General features: G+C 42.8%; 2 protein-coding genes across 2 annotated transcripts; one reads left to right on the top strand and one right to left on the bottom strand.

Annotated features, from left to right (window-relative positions):
• Positions 1–939: 939 nt before the first annotated feature.
• ora5 (olfactory receptor class A related 5) lies at positions 940–2067 on the top strand (the record flags this gene model as incomplete). The annotated part of the gene is made up of 1 exon (XM_083984018.1): positions 940–2067. One exon carries the CDS (start codon positions 940–942, stop codon positions 2065–2067), a length of 1128 nt encoding a protein of 375 aa, XP_083840144.1.
• A 568-nt stretch (positions 2068–2635) lies between these two features.
• Positions 2636–16202, bottom strand: nup155 (nucleoporin 155). Its single transcript, XM_083983424.1, has 34 exons — positions 16061–16202; positions 15634–15803; positions 14110–14247; positions 13903–13999; positions 13679–13749; positions 13507–13599; positions 12907–13170; positions 12745–12818; positions 12569–12660; positions 12375–12472; positions 12119–12286; positions 11647–11747; positions 11178–11348; positions 10953–11063; positions 10774–10868; positions 10597–10682; positions 10244–10385; positions 10022–10088; positions 9817–9932; positions 9383–9486; positions 9009–9142; positions 8641–8832; positions 8246–8384; positions 7766–7901; positions 7518–7671; positions 7323–7427; positions 6890–7044; positions 6658–6787; positions 6450–6563; positions 6224–6344; positions 6009–6119; positions 5487–5623; positions 5275–5381; positions 2636–3970 (listed from the first exon to the last, which is right to left on the bottom strand). Exons 2-34 carry the CDS (start codon positions 15773–15775, stop codon positions 3832–3834), a joined length of 4104 nt encoding a protein of 1367 aa, XP_083839550.1. The 5' UTR covers positions 15776–15803; positions 16061–16202; the 3' UTR covers positions 2636–3831.
• Between the last annotated feature and the right edge of the window lie 866 nt (positions 16203–17068).

The raw sequence follows: 17068 nt of genomic DNA, 5'->3' as shown, positions 1-17068 counted from the left end.
TGCTGTGCTGGAAGGCATCAATAACATAGAAAAATATGATTATCAATAAATGATAGGATCAAATTCCACATTTGGTATAGCCTACCACTTCCTCATAAACCACCCTTGACTCTATTGTGAAGTAACCTAGTTAATAAATCATTTGCTGATGCAATTACTGCGCAGTTATGGTAGCCTTTATTAATTAGGGCAGTTTTCTAAGGGTTGCCAGGTTGTGGAAAAAACCTCCTTCAGCATCACACCCACTCGTTTGTCTTCTTATTGAACTTTTTTTTGGTTCATCAGGGAAACAAATGGATTGTTAGCCCACTTACAATCTGGAAGAGGATTAAAGAGCATCTGGGCCAAAATCCATCTATTAACAACTTCTTATTAACATTTACAAGCGCAGACCGGGAGGCTTTGGGAGGAAGTGAGAAATCAGTGAGCCTTACCGCAGACTAGGAAGAATTACCAAAAGTTCTTCTGGCATTAACCCAGCAGCCTCTTACACTTTAAGCAAGACTACAACCACTTTGAAAATTTGCAAAACGTTGCAATTTGGAGCAACTCAGAGGGGGAATTAGGCCAAAATTAAAATCTCATTTTCCTGCAGGAAATCTTTTTTTTCTTTTTTTGCAGAGGATCAACTAAACTGCTTTAGAGCACTAGAATAACTAAAAAAAAAAAAAGAATATGTGGGTTTTCCTTTTAAGTGATCCTATGGTATAGAAGAAACCAGTGAGTCTCTGTCCTCATGTTATTCTTCAAAGGACTGAGTGTGTTTCACTTCAATGGGAGGGAGGTGACATCAGAAAGTGGTAGTCTTGGGCTCCATAGGGAAAACATAATAAGACATCAAATGTGATTGGGTTGGGCTTCTTACCCTCCTCTATAAATGTCAAGACCAAAGCATCTCACACTGTAAGCTGGTGAAACGGTAAGACCAGTTGCAACAGAATGGATGCAGAGGAGTTGATCGAGTCCATCATCAGAGCTTTCATGTTCCTAGCAGGGATCCTGGGAAACAACTGGCTGGCGATACGCTCCCTGCCCTCGCAGAAATCTGGCATCCGCACCAACGAGGTCCTCTTCATCAACCTGGCCGTCTCCAACCTCATCACCAACTACCTGGTGGACCTGCCCGACACCATGGCGGATTTTGCCGGGAGATGGTTCCTTGGGGAAACCTACTGCGGCGTGTTCCGCTTCTGCGCCGACCTCTCGGAGACCAGCAGCATCTACACGACCTTCTTCATCAGCACCTTCTGGTACCAGAAGCTGGTGGGATCCCTGAAGCGTGGAGGAGCGCCCGTGAAGCTGGACAGTCTGCGCCTGGTGGGCTGTCTGCTGGCCGGGAGCTGGATGGTGGCCGTGGTCTTCAGCATCCCGCACTTTTTCTTCGTCGCCATCGAGGGAGGGAACGACAGCCATGAAGACTGCATTGATGTCTTCCCCAATGCCATTGCCAGACAAACCTACGAGATCTTTTATTTAACCCTGGCTAATGCTCTCCCTGTTGCTGGGATTGTGTTTTCCAGTGTCCAAATTGTCATCACTCTGCTTCAAAATCGGCGACGCATACAAGGCCATAGCTCTGACCACAGCAAGAAAACCGTTGAGGCTGAAAACAGAAAAGATGAGAGGTCTGACGGCGCTGGCACTGGACCGGAAAAGACCTCAAAAGATGTCAAAGATTCAGCAGACAATATTTACACAGGCGTACCTTCTTCCTGTCCGAATGAGGGGTCGTCTGCTCAAAGTTCCCAAATCTCTCCCACCAACGGAGAAACAAACACCGACAGCAGAGCTGGAGCTCAACCAGATGTTTCTAGGCCCAGCCAGATGCCGGCTAAGCCCAGCGCGAGCTCGAGCACTCAGGTGAGGGCAGCCAAGAGCGTGGTGGCCGTGGCCAGCGTGTTCCTGGTCTGCTGGCTGACTCATCTGCTCCTGCGCATCACCAACAGCATACACACTTCCTCGCTAGTGGTGGAGGTGGCCAGCTACATCGCAGCCTCCTACACCTGCATCATCCCCTACATATTCCTGCATGGAGTGAAAAAGCTTTCCTGCTCATGTAAAAGGTAGAAATGTCAACGTCACATCCAGTTCACACTCACTGTAGGGGGTCACTTACCTAATATTCACTTAGTCTCTCAAATAGGATTGTCCACAATACAATGTTTCGTCTTTTTGCAGTTTTTCTATCGTGAACTTTTCCGCATATTAATATTATATTTTGTTACATGCCCTATTATTATATTCCTTTGTCACTTGCTCAGTAATTTACTTTGCAGCTTAACAGCTTGAAATTTTATTTTGAAACGAGCCAAGTAAATTTAAAAAGGTCACAGACTTAACATTAATTCTGCTGCTATTTTATTAGCTATTATATTTTGTCCCAAATTTTAATGTATTTCTTATTAAGAAACGGGCATTATGTGTGACGGATTTCTTCAGAGGTTTAAATTAAATTAAATTATAAAAAGGTACAACAGGCAGTGTGATTTGATGGAAGTGCTGGGACTGTTCCCACTGACTGTCATTAGTTTTTTTCCCACTTTACTGCAAAACAGAGAAATCAAAACCCCAGCATCAAGTCAAAATTATTTTATTCTTCATGAGGCTAAAAAGTAAACAAGTGTATGGTAGACTGCACGGCTAATTGGAGGGAAAAGACCTGTAGCAATTACTGCCCTGTTGGCGATGACTGTAAGAAACCCTGAGCGCTGTTTGCAAATTAGACATAATTACAAAAACACAAACAGGGAGGACATTAAGTCCATTATTGGACTCCCATTGTGGTGTCACATTATCAACACTCAGCAAGTAAAGCCTTCTTTCTACTGTAATTATTCTTTAAAAAAATTCAACACAAAATTTGTACCTGAGAACAAAGTTTGTTGGTTCTCAGGAAAACAAAGTTTGTTGGTTCTCAGGAGTCACTCAAACTGCCGTGTAGTGTTTCCAAAACATCCTCATATATAAAAACAATGACAAGTTTTATTTCTTCATAAAAAAGTTTATCTTTTTTTTTTTCGCAACGCAGACCAAAGTTGTCAGTGTAGCACCATTGACTGCACTGTGTTAAAAAAATTGTTCTACATTCAAAAAACAACCACAAAAGCACTCATACACAACAGCACTGTTAAATTTACCAGCCAAGTTAACAAACTGCTCGCTCTAAATAATACATGTGAAAATGATGTTGAAGTGTGTGAATGACCTTTGGCAGAAGGGACGACGTTATGGCCGAGTTATGTACATAATTACAAACATCCAACTCTGAAGTGTTTGTCTGGAGGTAAATGTAGAACAGAAGGACGCCCCTGTGGTGAAAAGGCTTTAGGCAGGTCGATTCACCTGTCTTAAGTGTACTTGTATGAAAATATCCCCAATCAATTGTCATTAAGTGCAATATATGAAAACTAACTTGTAAAATGCAGAGTGATTTCATGCTTTAATATATAAACATAGGTAACTCAAATATCTTGTCGTTTTTAGATATCTGGCACAGCTATTTGCACACAATGCAAATAACCAGCAGCCTCTTGCTTTCCAAAGGTGTATTTTAGCATAATGTTTAGACTTATAACAAAATGCATTAAATAATTTATAAAACTCGTCTCTTCGGTCTCCTTTGTCTATAGCAGAAAACTATCACCTGCTCTCACGCGCCAGACTGAAGACAAAGAGGCAAACTGCTGTGATTTACAAACATCATCATGTTGTGCGAGCTGATAATGTAATCACACCGTTACACGCTGCAATCAGCTGTTCGATTAAGGCCAGCAGTGTGAGATCCAGAGGTCACCTGTCCCTTCTCCTGATGGACTTTTGTTACTGGTAAGGTCAGTGCAGTTTCTCCAACTTCGCCTGCAGCGACTTGAAGTTGCCGATGGTCTGCTGCAGGGCCGAGTTGGGGCTCAGGGACTGCAGCTCCACAAGGTATCCGCAGATGTTGTCCAGACACACGTTAGTGAATCGGCGTCTGAAACGGGCACAGAACAAATGGTTACGGTTCAGGTTTATTGCAGGAAACTTTAAAAAGGAGTTTTAGTCATGTACTTGGCTCTTTGTTTTGGTTCACTGGCTTCATTGTGTTTATTTTCTCCCCGCCAAAAAAAAAGGATTTATAAAGCCCCTCGCCTTTATTTGCATTCCAACGCAGAGCTGGAGCTAGGGGGCTGTTCCAAATTTAGTGATTTTAGCGGCTACAAAACTCCCTCTTAATGTGATTCCTTGATGAGGTGCAGGGAAGTAACACAAAGAGGGAGGATTGTACTGTCCAGGCCTTAACTTTGGGCTATATCCATTTGCTTTGGCTGACTCAGACTGTCGGCATTTATTATCTTCAGCTAAACTTGGACTGGATTTTGTCTCCCATCACTTAAATTAAAATCCCTTTTTGGAGGAAGCTCATCACAGGCAGTGAGAACGGGACGAGCAATTACAGCCACCGATCTTCAGTGTACATATGGGTGTGTGTGAGTATTGTTTGGAGGCAGATTTGAAAAGTGTAAGCCCGTGCTTTGATCTATGGCCCAGTTCAGATCTGAAGCAACCTCAGCTCGCAGAGAGACATTATCATGACGCAGACAAAACACAGAGCTTTGGCCAAACATCACAAACATCCATCAGCATTTGGTGTTTAAGATAGGCCTAAACGCGGTGGTGTCTTTGTTTGCCTGCCTGTAGCTGCTGATAGTGTTGCACAAGTGATTGACAGGCATGATCTGTTGCCTGGAAACAGCAAAAAAAATATAAAATAAAAAAAATAAAAAACACATTCTAGTGTGATCAAGCTCAGAGTGGTAATTCAGTTTCAATTAAATTAATTTGCTGCTCTCATTGCAAATATTAAACTCCAGGTTTAACTCTCATTTATTTCTAATTCTGTGTGATGTATATAAAGCTGTGGGGAGTCGCCAGTCAGTGCTGCACTCTGGAAAAGATAAGTTATGTATATCATCAGACGAGTCGTTCAAAAAGCCTGAGCTCCTCAGAGATCCTCATACTAAGCACAAGTGTTTTATCTCCTGTGTACCCACTGGAAGGTTTTATCCAACACCACAGTTCATAATTACAATTTACAATGACAGGATTTTTATCTGGAGCAGCTTACAGTAAAGTGAGCAAGTAGGGGAGGGACACTTTGGCAGGATACAGCATTAGTTGTCAAAGGAATTTTAATCAGGGGCCTCAGGCTCATGCTAATGTCTTTGTGGAAACAAGGCCAACGCTGCAGCGCCCACTAAAGGCCAGCTGCTGAACACCCGCTCAGGCGACGGTTACCTGTCGTAGGTTGGTACTCTGCTCGGATCATCCACAAATCCTGAGAGAAGCACGTGGATACACTCCACCAGGTGCAGAGGTTTCCTCAGCCGCTGCCAGCAGGGATCCTGCAGAGGAACATTGAACAGTAAAACACCATTCCTCATCACAATAAGAGAGTAATTTTACAACTTTGATGCAAGTGCAACGTGATGCACTGAAACGGCGTGTACCCGTGTTTTGAAGAGTTGGTCATAGACCTCCAGGAGACGTGGTAACTGCACTCCGATCTCCTGCATGGTGGAGGTGACGAACCCCACGTCCCAGTTGAGCCGGCACACCTCCTGCTCCAGATACTTCACCAGGAACTCTGCAATCGCACGACACAGACACGGACACTCATCAGCGCTGCAAACTCAGCAGGACGCTCATTAGTGAGGAAAACACACTTTTGCCTGGGACATAATGTAACTGATTCTGTGCATGAAGTGCAGCTTCCGAGGATGTGTATGAAGTGAATCGGTCTCCACAGAGAGGACGGGTTTGAACAGGCCCGTTGTAATGGGAGGATAATTAAGCAATCACCTAGAGCACCTGCCTGACCCTACAGACCCGCACCACAGAGACATGCTGACATAAATGACTCAGAAGGGAAGTCTAATTATATTACTGTTAACAAAACGGCGAACAGCAAGGTGGAAAATTCTAACTAGAGGGAAAATGAATATAATTGCGGGTTGTGTTTGAATGCTTACCCAGAGGGAAATATCTTGGTGTTCCTGCATAAATCCTCCCCAGTGATACCAGTTTCAAACTCAGAGACCTCATCCGGTCCACTGGACTCATGGCCACACTGTCTCCCAGTTCTGAAAGACACGGTTCACAACATTGATCACTGATATTTACAACGCATTACAGCACAGGAAGTGCCTCGGTTGAGTTTTTACAGGATGCTGACTTTAACATTTACCTTTCTCCATGATCTCCTGCCACAGCGAGTGCACCAGGATTGGGTCAGAGTGTCCTGCGCAGTGAATGATGGCCAGCTTGCACTCGGACAATTTGAAATGGTCTGCAAATTCCCCATAAAGCTATCAACGAAAAGATTTCAAAAATATATGTTACATGAATAAAACTTTTTTTTTTAAATTTTACTATTTTACCCTGCTCTTAATTGTTCTGATGCTGCTTGTTACCTTTGTGATGTCCATGAGCTCCGAGTCCAACTGAGAGACGACATTTTTCACAGAGGGATGATGGGAGTACTGTCTGATCAGGGTCTCCTGGATTTGTACTTGAATACGCACCAGCTAAGAAGACAACCAAGAAAAACTGGGTGAGACAATGCTCATTTTCATATCGTGCTTATTTCCCTTCAGCGTGATCACCACCACACACACACACCTCCATCTTTTCCTCCAGCTCGTGAAGGAACTCTCCGTCCGAAGCCTGAGCTGAGATGCAGGAGGAGCTCTTGGCGGACAGGATGGCTCGGGCGATGTACTCCAAACGCTGCTTCAGAGAGATCTCAGTGCTGCATGATGAGAAAATGAACGACAAGGGTCTGATTCTAATCCTGACACTTAAAAATAAAAAAGAGCTTGGTGTCTGAATATATCGGCAGATATTTCCAAACCTGTGCATGTCAGCGAGGCGGGCTAGCACATGAGCTGCCTTGCCAAAGTTACGGTTCTTCTCGTAGTAGCGCCACAACAGGTCCATGTTGTGCACCTTACTCTGGTCCTGCTTGATCATATGCATCAGGTGTTCTTCCAGGTATGGAGAATTCACCTGGACAACAGAGGACAAATAAAAGAAAAGCTGTCAGACTGATGCCATGTATGCAATGGTGATAAACAAAGAAAAGTCTCAGTATCATCTCTTGGTTTTTCTAATTTATTACAATAAAGATATTTGATGGAAAACACACCCACTTGCACGAAGGACCATATAACCTAACTTTTTTACACTTCTTAAAATATTAATTTAATTTGCAATGTGCCTTAGATTGCAATATGTACAACAGAAACTACATGTCTCAAGTGATAACAGATGCACAAAAACACTACCTCCAGCAGCTTGTCCGTCAGGTCGGCCTGAATCAGCCAGTTGTACAGAGCGATGTGAAATAGCTCGTCCTGAGACCTCTGGGCCAGACCGAGCATCTGCTCAAACTGCAAGGGAACGGATTTTCATTAGAAATGCAGATCATATTCACTGCTGTGGCAAGAAACAAAAACTAAACTGGCCCCCTCTTTACTCACATGGGCTGTAGCTTCTTCATTACTAAGCATGTTGGGATCAGAGGTCATGACGGGCGGCCCCGGTTGCTTCGGGACACTGGGGGACTGAGGGGCGGCTTTGCTCTGGTTGACCAGCTCCTGCATGGTGTCTGTGATGCACTTGTAACAGGAAAGTCTAGAGCGGAGAGAAGGAAGGGTGAAAAAATGTGGGTGACAATCAGCCACAATAACCATCAATGACACGGTGGACTACTTTTCTCCTGCGTTACCTTTCTTGGAAGGCCTGCTGTCCTACTCTGTCCTCCTCGGGCTCTCCGTTCTTGTAGAAGTGGGGCCCCAGTCTCTGCGGATCCTTCTTGTCTGCTGCTGTGAGGCACAACTCAAGGACTCCCTCATAGAAACGCACTGAGACGACAGAATTAGTGTTAGAGGCAAAGACTAATAAAAAAGTAGGGGTGTGAATCACCAGAGGCCTAACGATATGATATTATCACGATACTTGGGTCTTGATACAATATTATTGCGATATAAAAAATATTGCAACATACTGCGATTTATTGTGGAAGTGTTTTTCAACTGTAAATTATGTCTTTAACATCTGTTTTTTCTGATAAGATAAACTTCTTAGTCTGTTCAGAACAATACTTGTATGGATTTTTACCCCACCCCTAATAAAAAGAGGACATCCAAAACAATGTGCAGTGTGCATTAAGGATCATGAAGTGGAGGAGGCTCTTGTGTATCACTACCTTGCCTGTACTGGTTGCAGACGAGTGGCAGGTCTGTGTGTTGGCTGATCTGCTGATAGAGGCGTAGAGACTCTCTCAGTGTTCTCTCTTTATCGCCTTTATTCTGGACCTGCTTGGAGCTCTGCAGCAACTCATTTGCCTTGAGTGGGAGACAAAAGTAATAGTTTACCAAGAGAAACAATTGATCAGTGAGGGTGAATTAACACCTTTTAATGGTCTCCAATTACACTCAAGAGTGTAAGAAGTTTTAAAAAAACAAGACACCACGGCACCAAACATAATAACTACAGACCCCTTGATCTCTAATAAAGACATATTTAACTTTATCTAGCACCACTGAAGGTTTTAAGATAATTTCCTCTTGGAATATGCCAAGGATGTTTTCTCATCTGTACCTTGGAGCAAACGCTGTCGTCGCTACTGTACAGCAGGGGGCAGATGTCCCTCAGGTGATTGCTGATGGCATCCACGGGGGCATTATCTTTGATGTAGACATTAATGAGGGCTGTGATGAGTGCTCCCGACAGCTCCTTGCCCCGGATCACTACATCCTTAAAACTCGCTCCTTTCACCTGCTCTTGAAACTCCTGCAAACACGCACACACATAAAAAAGAAAGTGTGAAATAAGCGTGACAGGAGAATTGAAGAGCTCACACTGTGCATCAGGTTTCTGGGTATAAACAAAAGACGATGCGTTCAGCGAGGCATATGGGTGAATGGCATAGTGATGATGTACGAGCATCTGTTTGCGCACACGTTTACCTTTGGCAGTTCAGACATAATGAGGCTGAACTGATGATCACAGAGAAGTTTCCAGAGGGCCAGAGTCTGATAGGAGCGGTGCACTAACTGCTGGATGCCCTGCAGGGACACTTTCTCGTAGACCTGAGCCTTGGCTGGATACAGAGATGGAAACACGGAGAGAAATGAGAAACTATAGAGCACATCAGGTGTAACACAGAGGAGGATGAACACGAAATCCGTCCCATTTGTTCTACATTGTTTGAACATCAAATATCTATACTCTGTTCACTATGATGAATAAGATTCTGAATACATATATACACACATCATTGAGCGAATAGGGGCCCTGAAGAATATTCAGGAAAATCTTGAAACCCGGACTCATAACTCACTCTGATATTTCCTCTGGAGCTCCTGCTGGACCTGCTGAGAGTTGGCTCCATCAGGGCGCATAAATCCCAGCAGCCTCTGCTGCAGGTTGGCAGGAGAGCTGAAACTAACAGAGAGAAGAACAGATGTTATTCAAGAGAGATGGGAAAACAAGGCTCAGGCACAGCAGTCTCTGCAGATCTAATAATATGAAACAAGAGGATCTTTCATATCGGCTACAAAATCATGGTCAGTTTCAGTTCTGCTCTGATGCATCTTTCACTGCAGCCCAAATCAGACAGAACAGCACAGCACACGTCTAAATAAAACTGATTAACTACAATTTGCAGCCAGGGATCAGATCAGGAAAGGTGTTAAGAGAACAAACAGACCTATTTGAACTTTAACCCACTTGTAAGTTTTACATAAGACCGAACAAGCACAGAGGAACTCTCACCTTGCAGCTCCAAGAGACGATGGACTAAACTGTGAGTTTTTATCGAGAAACTCCCTTAAACCATGAAGCTCCAGAAGGACCGCCTCCAGATCAAAGGATCCAACGCTGCTTTCCAACTGCGGAGATGACAGGTTCCAGTTTGTGTTGACTAATCACCTCTATAATAATTATTCCAAACATGTACGCTCACTGTTATGCTACTTACAATACTGACAGTCTGATTTCCTTTGCTCATGGCTTTCTCAACAGCAAGGCTCCCATCCCAAATATTTCTGTTAGGTCAGCAGGAAAGAGAGAGAGAGAGAGACATGTTATTCAGCATGGACGCCATCGCTGCACCTCAGCATCCACACCACTGACTTAAGAGAAGCATATTAAACACATTAATATGTCAAAGCTTCAACCCCAAAAAACAGGATTTACTCACCCAAGAATGCGAGCAAAGTAGACACAGATACCATTGTGTTTTCCTGAGAAAATCACCTCTGGACCAGCTGACATGGGCGTGATGGGGGCAGACCCCGAGTGCATCGGTGCAAACGGAGTGGCCAGGGCCGGGGGTATGATGCCTGACGGGATAGTAACATGAATTACAATCATTTTAGCATTTATTTTGGGATGGTTTTTAAATATCATGACTGGTGTGTTTTTAAATGACACCGTCTACTCCAGTTAGTGAAATATACTATAATGAAATATGTGTGTGAGGAATTGTATGTCACAGGAGTTTAAGCTGCCAATAAAGACCAAGACAGGGTGCAGTATTTGCATTTCATTTACCAGGCGCAGGAGAACTCATCACAGGCCCAACCGTACTGGGAGATGTCATGGCTGCGGGGAATCTCATCTGTGCTTCTCCTCCATATCTGTTCATGACAACAACACGAGAGTTGATTTGAGTTTATGTTTAGGGGCAAGTCAGTGTAAATATTATCTGTGTGGAAAGGAGTAATCGACCTGAAGAAAGCTCTAGTGGCCCATTGTGAAACCTCTCTGTCCGAAGCAGCACTGGAGCAAGCCAGGATCAGCCCAGTGGCACAAGCCTGCTCCTCCTGTACAAAACACACAACTCAAATGAGTGTTTTGCGTTTAAGAGTGTTATAAAGATTGTAACAAACAGTGAATATGCTTTGTACCCTGTGCAGCTTGAAGAAGCGCTCGATTTCTTCGCTTTCTCCTCCAGCACAGCTCACCAGCAGATGACGGAGCTGATCAACTGGCCGCAGCTTCTGGAAAATATGACTCCCCTACAGGAAAGCAAAGTGTCCACACAGTATTTAAAATTAAGACGGGGCTCAATCGTGTTGTAGTATCATAAAACTATGCATGCGACGTTAAAGTGTCAAGACAGCGGTTTTAACCTTTGCGGAGAGAAGGACAAACTTCTGCGGGGGGATATTGTGCTGCTGCACCACCACTGGCGAATCAGTGATGGGGATCAGCTCCTTGTTTAGAAGAGTGAAAATCTTGGTTGGCCTCTCCTCATTAAGGGCACAGAGAGCCCAAGAGTGCCCGTCAACGTTGGACATCATCTGCGAAAGAACAGAAGAAAGAAGCACAATGCTCAGATTTCATTAGCCATTACTTCGCAGCTTTTAGCTCGTACAACAAGCTCTTTGCTGACAAAAATAATTCCGTCCAAAATGTCCGGCCAAAAACATGACAGCTAAATCAATTAATCCATAAGGAAGCAAAATGAGATTGCAGTGTGTGTACGGGTGGTTCTGAGTTCTGAGTAAAACAGCTACAGTGTTTTGAGAGTCTGTAATGTTATTACTGAAAGAAAAAACAAAATGCACAATCCATTTACTACATGCTTCTCATGCCAACCTGAGTCTCCATTAAAGGTTTCTTGAAGGGGAAGGAGTCGTGATTGATGCACCACAGAATGTCATTGTCCTCTGTCTCAGAAGCAGCCATTAGGAGGACACCTGCAAGGTTTTACACACAGACCAAAAAGACATTATTATCTGCCAGCCAGTCAAGTTGTAATTTACAATAATGTAATTTATATTCAGACTTACATGAATTATTGAGTTATGGCCAAATTTCGAGTTAATTTAATATAAATGTTAGAAATTATATATGAAAAACTTTGAAATTATAATTAAATGTACTCAATTAAAGTACTGTACATGGAATGAACGCAAAGACTGCCTCCTTGCCAGTGACAGTATTATAAGCAAATCTACATTCTGGTCCCGTATGCCAGTGGGTTTTAATATAGCACTGATGTCAAAACAATACAACATATGACAAAAAAAGGTAGAGTTTGTGCCTGGTAAACTGAGAAAGAACAAACCTTTGCTGTGTAGTGCCTTATGGACCTTTGAAGGTTTCTGCAGGGTAGAAGATGCAGAGAACCCCGGTGGCAGACGGACGTGGACCAACGCCAGCAGGCTGGGTCGCACTGCCGCATGCTTCTGGTGTGGAGGAGCAAACGGCGTGGTGCTGAAGTAGAGACGCACACCTACAGAAATGTACACGTAAAGAACGGATGTGTCACGTAACATTCAGTGTTGTTCATGTTCACTACTGTTCAGTAAATCAGTAATTACCTGCATGAGTGACAGCGAGGAGGTGACAGTCGGAGGACTCTGATCTATCAATCACTGAGATCTGAACGATGGGTTTGAAGACAGAGCGATCGATTGTCCTGCAAAGGAAGGAGTGTTTCAAGAAAAGATGAGAACATGATGAGAACTAACGACCAATGAGAGAAAAAGTTTAGGTTCATCAAATCTGGACAGACCTGGCTATGTTTCCAGCAGCTGCAACGATGGTGCTCAGCGACATGGTTGCCACACGACTCATCCCCTGCCCATCGGCACCCAGATCATATACCTGAAAAGGGCAAATTGTTAATTACTGGAGGCCGCTGACAACAACCAGCTTTTCTAATAGCCCTATCAATCAGAAAAGTCATACCTGCAGGACACCTTTCTCCGAGCGTGTGAATAGAGTGTTGCGGGAGTTGTCAATAGCAATCTGCACAATGGGGTCTGGGGAGCAATGGGACAACAAAATGTTAAAAGCAGAATTCATCTAAATCACAGTTATCATTCACTCCACATGTCTTTGTTTCCTCACCATCTTCAGAAAAGGAGAATTGGAGCACAGAGGGAACGAGGAAGGACAGCGAGCTTTTGGAATGGTTGATCTTTCTGCAGCGCTGACTTAGCCAGCCGGCCTCAGCCTGGTAAGCGATCTCATAGAGGCAGCCGTCCTTTCCTGCCATAAAGATCCGTCCCAGATCGGTGGAGGTAATGGACAGGATGTAGGTGTTGTCTGTCGGGATTGAGAAGAGGGGGTCTGGCAGCAGCTGCATCCCACCGGACATGCTGTCGTTCAACCCTAGAAGAAAAAAAAAAAAGAGAGACACACTGATGACCCAGATAAAGCATCACAGGTAACATGTGGATATTAATAACACAGTGGCAAAAATAACATAGCAGGAATGTAGGATGTGACACCTCAGTTTCCAACCTGATGTCTCCCGAGTACCACATTAAATGAAACAAAGTATTTATCAATTCTGAACAGTGTGGATTAGAATCTCAGGATAAGAGATTCAACTATTATGGGTAAAATCCTTAACCAATTTAAAAACAGGGAATATTATGTAATATCTATAATCTATAAAGTCCCATTCTAAATGAAACAACTAAAATAGTCGTATGAGAGACTCACCAGCCTGGCTCTTGGGGAAGCTCAGCCCGAGGATCACTACATCCACAGATGTGGCCAGTACTAAGAGGTAGTGAATGTGTGGCTGTAAAATCCCTGAGAAAAAAACACAGATAAACATTACTCAATTAAAAATAAACAAATATCAATGGTGAGTTTAAGCATCTCTACATACCTGGTTTTGGTTTAACTAGCCCCACTGCAAGAATGGTTTCTATAAGGCCATCAAAATAGGCCACATCTCCTCTGCAAGGAACACAGAACAGACAGAAATAAATTAATAATCCAAGTTTGAATTTGTGTATGTTAAAAAATAAATTTCTCAGAACACCAAGTAAGTACATGATTACAAAAGAGATTATTTTCACAGATCTTGTCGCCTGAAATCTAGATACTCACCCATCTTCATAATTCCACATGAAGATGTCATTGTCGATAGCGAGCCAGGCTCGACAGATCTCAGGAAAAACTCCCATCATGCAATTACATTGCATATCTAAGAAACAGTTAAGTTGAAAATGTTCTGGGGCAACAATTACAAGAGCAAGTCAAGTCTGATGAAAACTTCTGACACCTTTCTTCCTGAGTGACTAAAAAAAAGGATACGGCTGAACTGCTCCACCAGCTCCGGTGGCAGAGGGACTCGACGGACTGCACTGAGCTCCGGGAGGTTTGGCACACTCAGTAAACCTGGCCCTTGGAGGGGGTAGTCCATGTCCGACACTCCAGAGAGGGACGGCATATCTGTCAAAGCAAACAACATATGAGTAAGTCTGATTATGTGCCATCTTTGGACTCAATATGTTGCCACCAATATACAAACATATTTATACATCTTTTACTTTCTATTTGTTGTAATATGTTTTCCCTACATCACCACAGATAGATAAACTGGTTAACCATATTGACTCATCATCTTTATAAGCCTTTTTAAAACAGTCCGACCCATTTCTATCATCACCTATTCTGGGGGGAAAGACGAGCAATTTCTGGCAGCCTGTGTTCATTTTATGTTAATATAGTACACACATAGTACAACAAAGTTCGGTTTTTTTATTCAAATGTGGGTGAATGTTTTCAATGTCTGGTGGTGTACATTGGGGGCACATTGTGTGTGATAAGTGTAACAGACTGTGAGAAAACATTTCCCTCTGGGACAATAAAAGGCATCTACTGTATCTATCTACCGTATACACTTCAGAGTTATCACCTATGAGCCAGAAAAGCCTAAATCTGTGTCTGATAGAAGCTAAATCTCATAGTTGAATGCCAACCAGTAATATAGGATCAATATCTTGTTATTATGAGCAAGGTGTTAATCAACGTTACTTGCTGGTATCTTCACAGTGGAGTTTTCCCAAAGATGTATAACCACAGAAACTTTAGCTCAGCCTGTTCTTTTTAAATAATAACAGCATTTAACTTTATGTTTATCACTATCATTTCATGTACCACTCTCACTGCCATATCCTGCTTACTGTTACTGTACATATTGTAATACAACCCTGCTGTAAGTAACATGTGTATATATCCAGTATCTATTATTTATCTCTTTGCACTTCTACCTCATTGTTCATTATTTTGCACTACCAACTGACTATCCACCAGCCACTTTACTTATTGTACTTTTATGTGTTGTTCTCTGTTGTATTGTGTTATTGCTCAGTTGTTGCTGTCCCCATTCTGTATGTCCTTTTATATATTCTCATTCTGCCCTTCTATTGTATGTATGTCTATGTGTGTGTAGAAGCGAGTGACAATAATAGATAGATAATATAGTTAGATAGATAATAGAGTCAAATTCCTTGTATGTCTGCTCATACTTGGCAAATAAATGTGATTCTGATTAATCTGATTCTGATTTCATAGCCACATTAGACAGACCCAGGCATCTATTCTTTCTATTCTAAAAAGTATAAACAGTGACTATATTCAAATGTATCAAAGCTTTAAACAAAAAAAAAACTACATTTAAACTTGCTTTTATCAGCACAGTCCAACCTCCTGTCCTGCTCAACCCAACAACTCCTTCCTACCTACTTTGACATGGCAAACCCTGTGAGGTAAACATAGCCACCTGCGGTAGTCTGGTAGCCACTGTTAGGACCTCAGGCACATGACCAGACTTACTGTGTGCGGGGACGCCGAGCAGCTCCGACAGGTCAGGGAAGCAGCGGTCATCCAGCAGGTGTTTGTCGATCAGCCGGGCAGAGTTTTCCAGCGCTTCAGCGAGCGCAGCGGCGGGGCTGCTGGGTCCGGCGCTGGACGGCATGGTGGCTGAGCTACCGACGCTAACGTACCTACACAGACAGCGGTAAGTTAAGTGAGAGTTAGCAAAGTCAACCAAGGTGTCATAATACGCGAATAGCGGAGAAACACTCAACCAAACCCAATGCGCTATTAATCAGCAAACACTTGCAAAGCTGCCTGCTGTTGAAAGCAATGCCGGTTAGTTAGCTCGCTCGCCGCTAGCATTACAATCACTCTCCTTAGCTACAAGCTAAATGCTAAGCTAAGTGTGAAATAGATGCATTTCAAGGGGAATTCGTTGCTTTACCCGACTGAAAAGACTGTCCGTGGTACTGGGTTGTTTAGTTAAGAAGTCTCGTTCACCGGCTCAGGAAGCAAAAAAAATTCAAACAAATACATCCAGAGACCGCACACAGCCAGCAGCCCGCCAACCTCATGCACAGCGGCAGAGGCGCAAGGTTTGTTCCGGTGACTTCCTCTGCTTCGTCTCCGTAATTTTCAGCAGACTGCGGGAGGTGAATGTCTCTGCTGCCACCTGGAGGTCAATGTTGTTTTGGTGTAATATTCAAGCATACAGAAATGCATCTGTATGGCACACGCATAGGGCACACGTGATAAAATAGAGATGAAAATGAGATATAAAAACTACAACATTAAAAAAGAAGCTAAATTAAATAAAACAAAAAAGTTATTTAACTATTACACAAAAATTGGTAACACTTTACAATAAGGGTCCCTTAATCAACGTTAATTAGTACATTGTTAAGCATTAATTAACTGTTTAACTTTACAGATATTTTAACAATCATTGTTATGTATTACTTAGGATTAGGAAACACATTAATTAATGTAGCCTATTAGTAAGCAGTTAATTAATGTCTACTACTCAAAGTTAGTTAACATTGAATAACGTAATTAGTTATCATTATGTATGCGTTACTCAGCATTAATTAACACATTAGTTTATAAATTAATGCTTAATAATGTGCTAACTAACGTTAATTAAGGGACCCTTATTGTAAAGTGTTACCAAAAATATATATGACAGAATAAAAAACTTGTTTGTTTTTTTTAACTGTGGAACATCTGCCTGGCTTGTCCAAATCAAATTATCTATGATCATAATAGGATACCAGTTGTAACTTCCCAAGTACAAACACACGTGCTGGTTTAAGGTTTGGTAGCCTTCATATGGACCCAAGACGGAAAAGATAATCAGTTACATAGTAAACACATATTCCAGGAGCTGAGAGTCCTGCCAGGTACAGTCATTATAAGACCGTTCACAAAAACAAACCCAAGCAAGTACCAAGGA

Source organism: Trachurus trachurus, assembly GCF_905171665.1.
Source record: "Trachurus trachurus genome assembly, chromosome: 12".
Classification (NCBI taxonomy): Eukaryota; Metazoa; Chordata; class Actinopteri; order Carangiformes; family Carangidae; genus Trachurus; species Trachurus trachurus.
The sequence above is the reverse complement of the archived record's forward strand: the minus strand, read 5'-3'. Positions and strand labels throughout refer to the sequence as shown.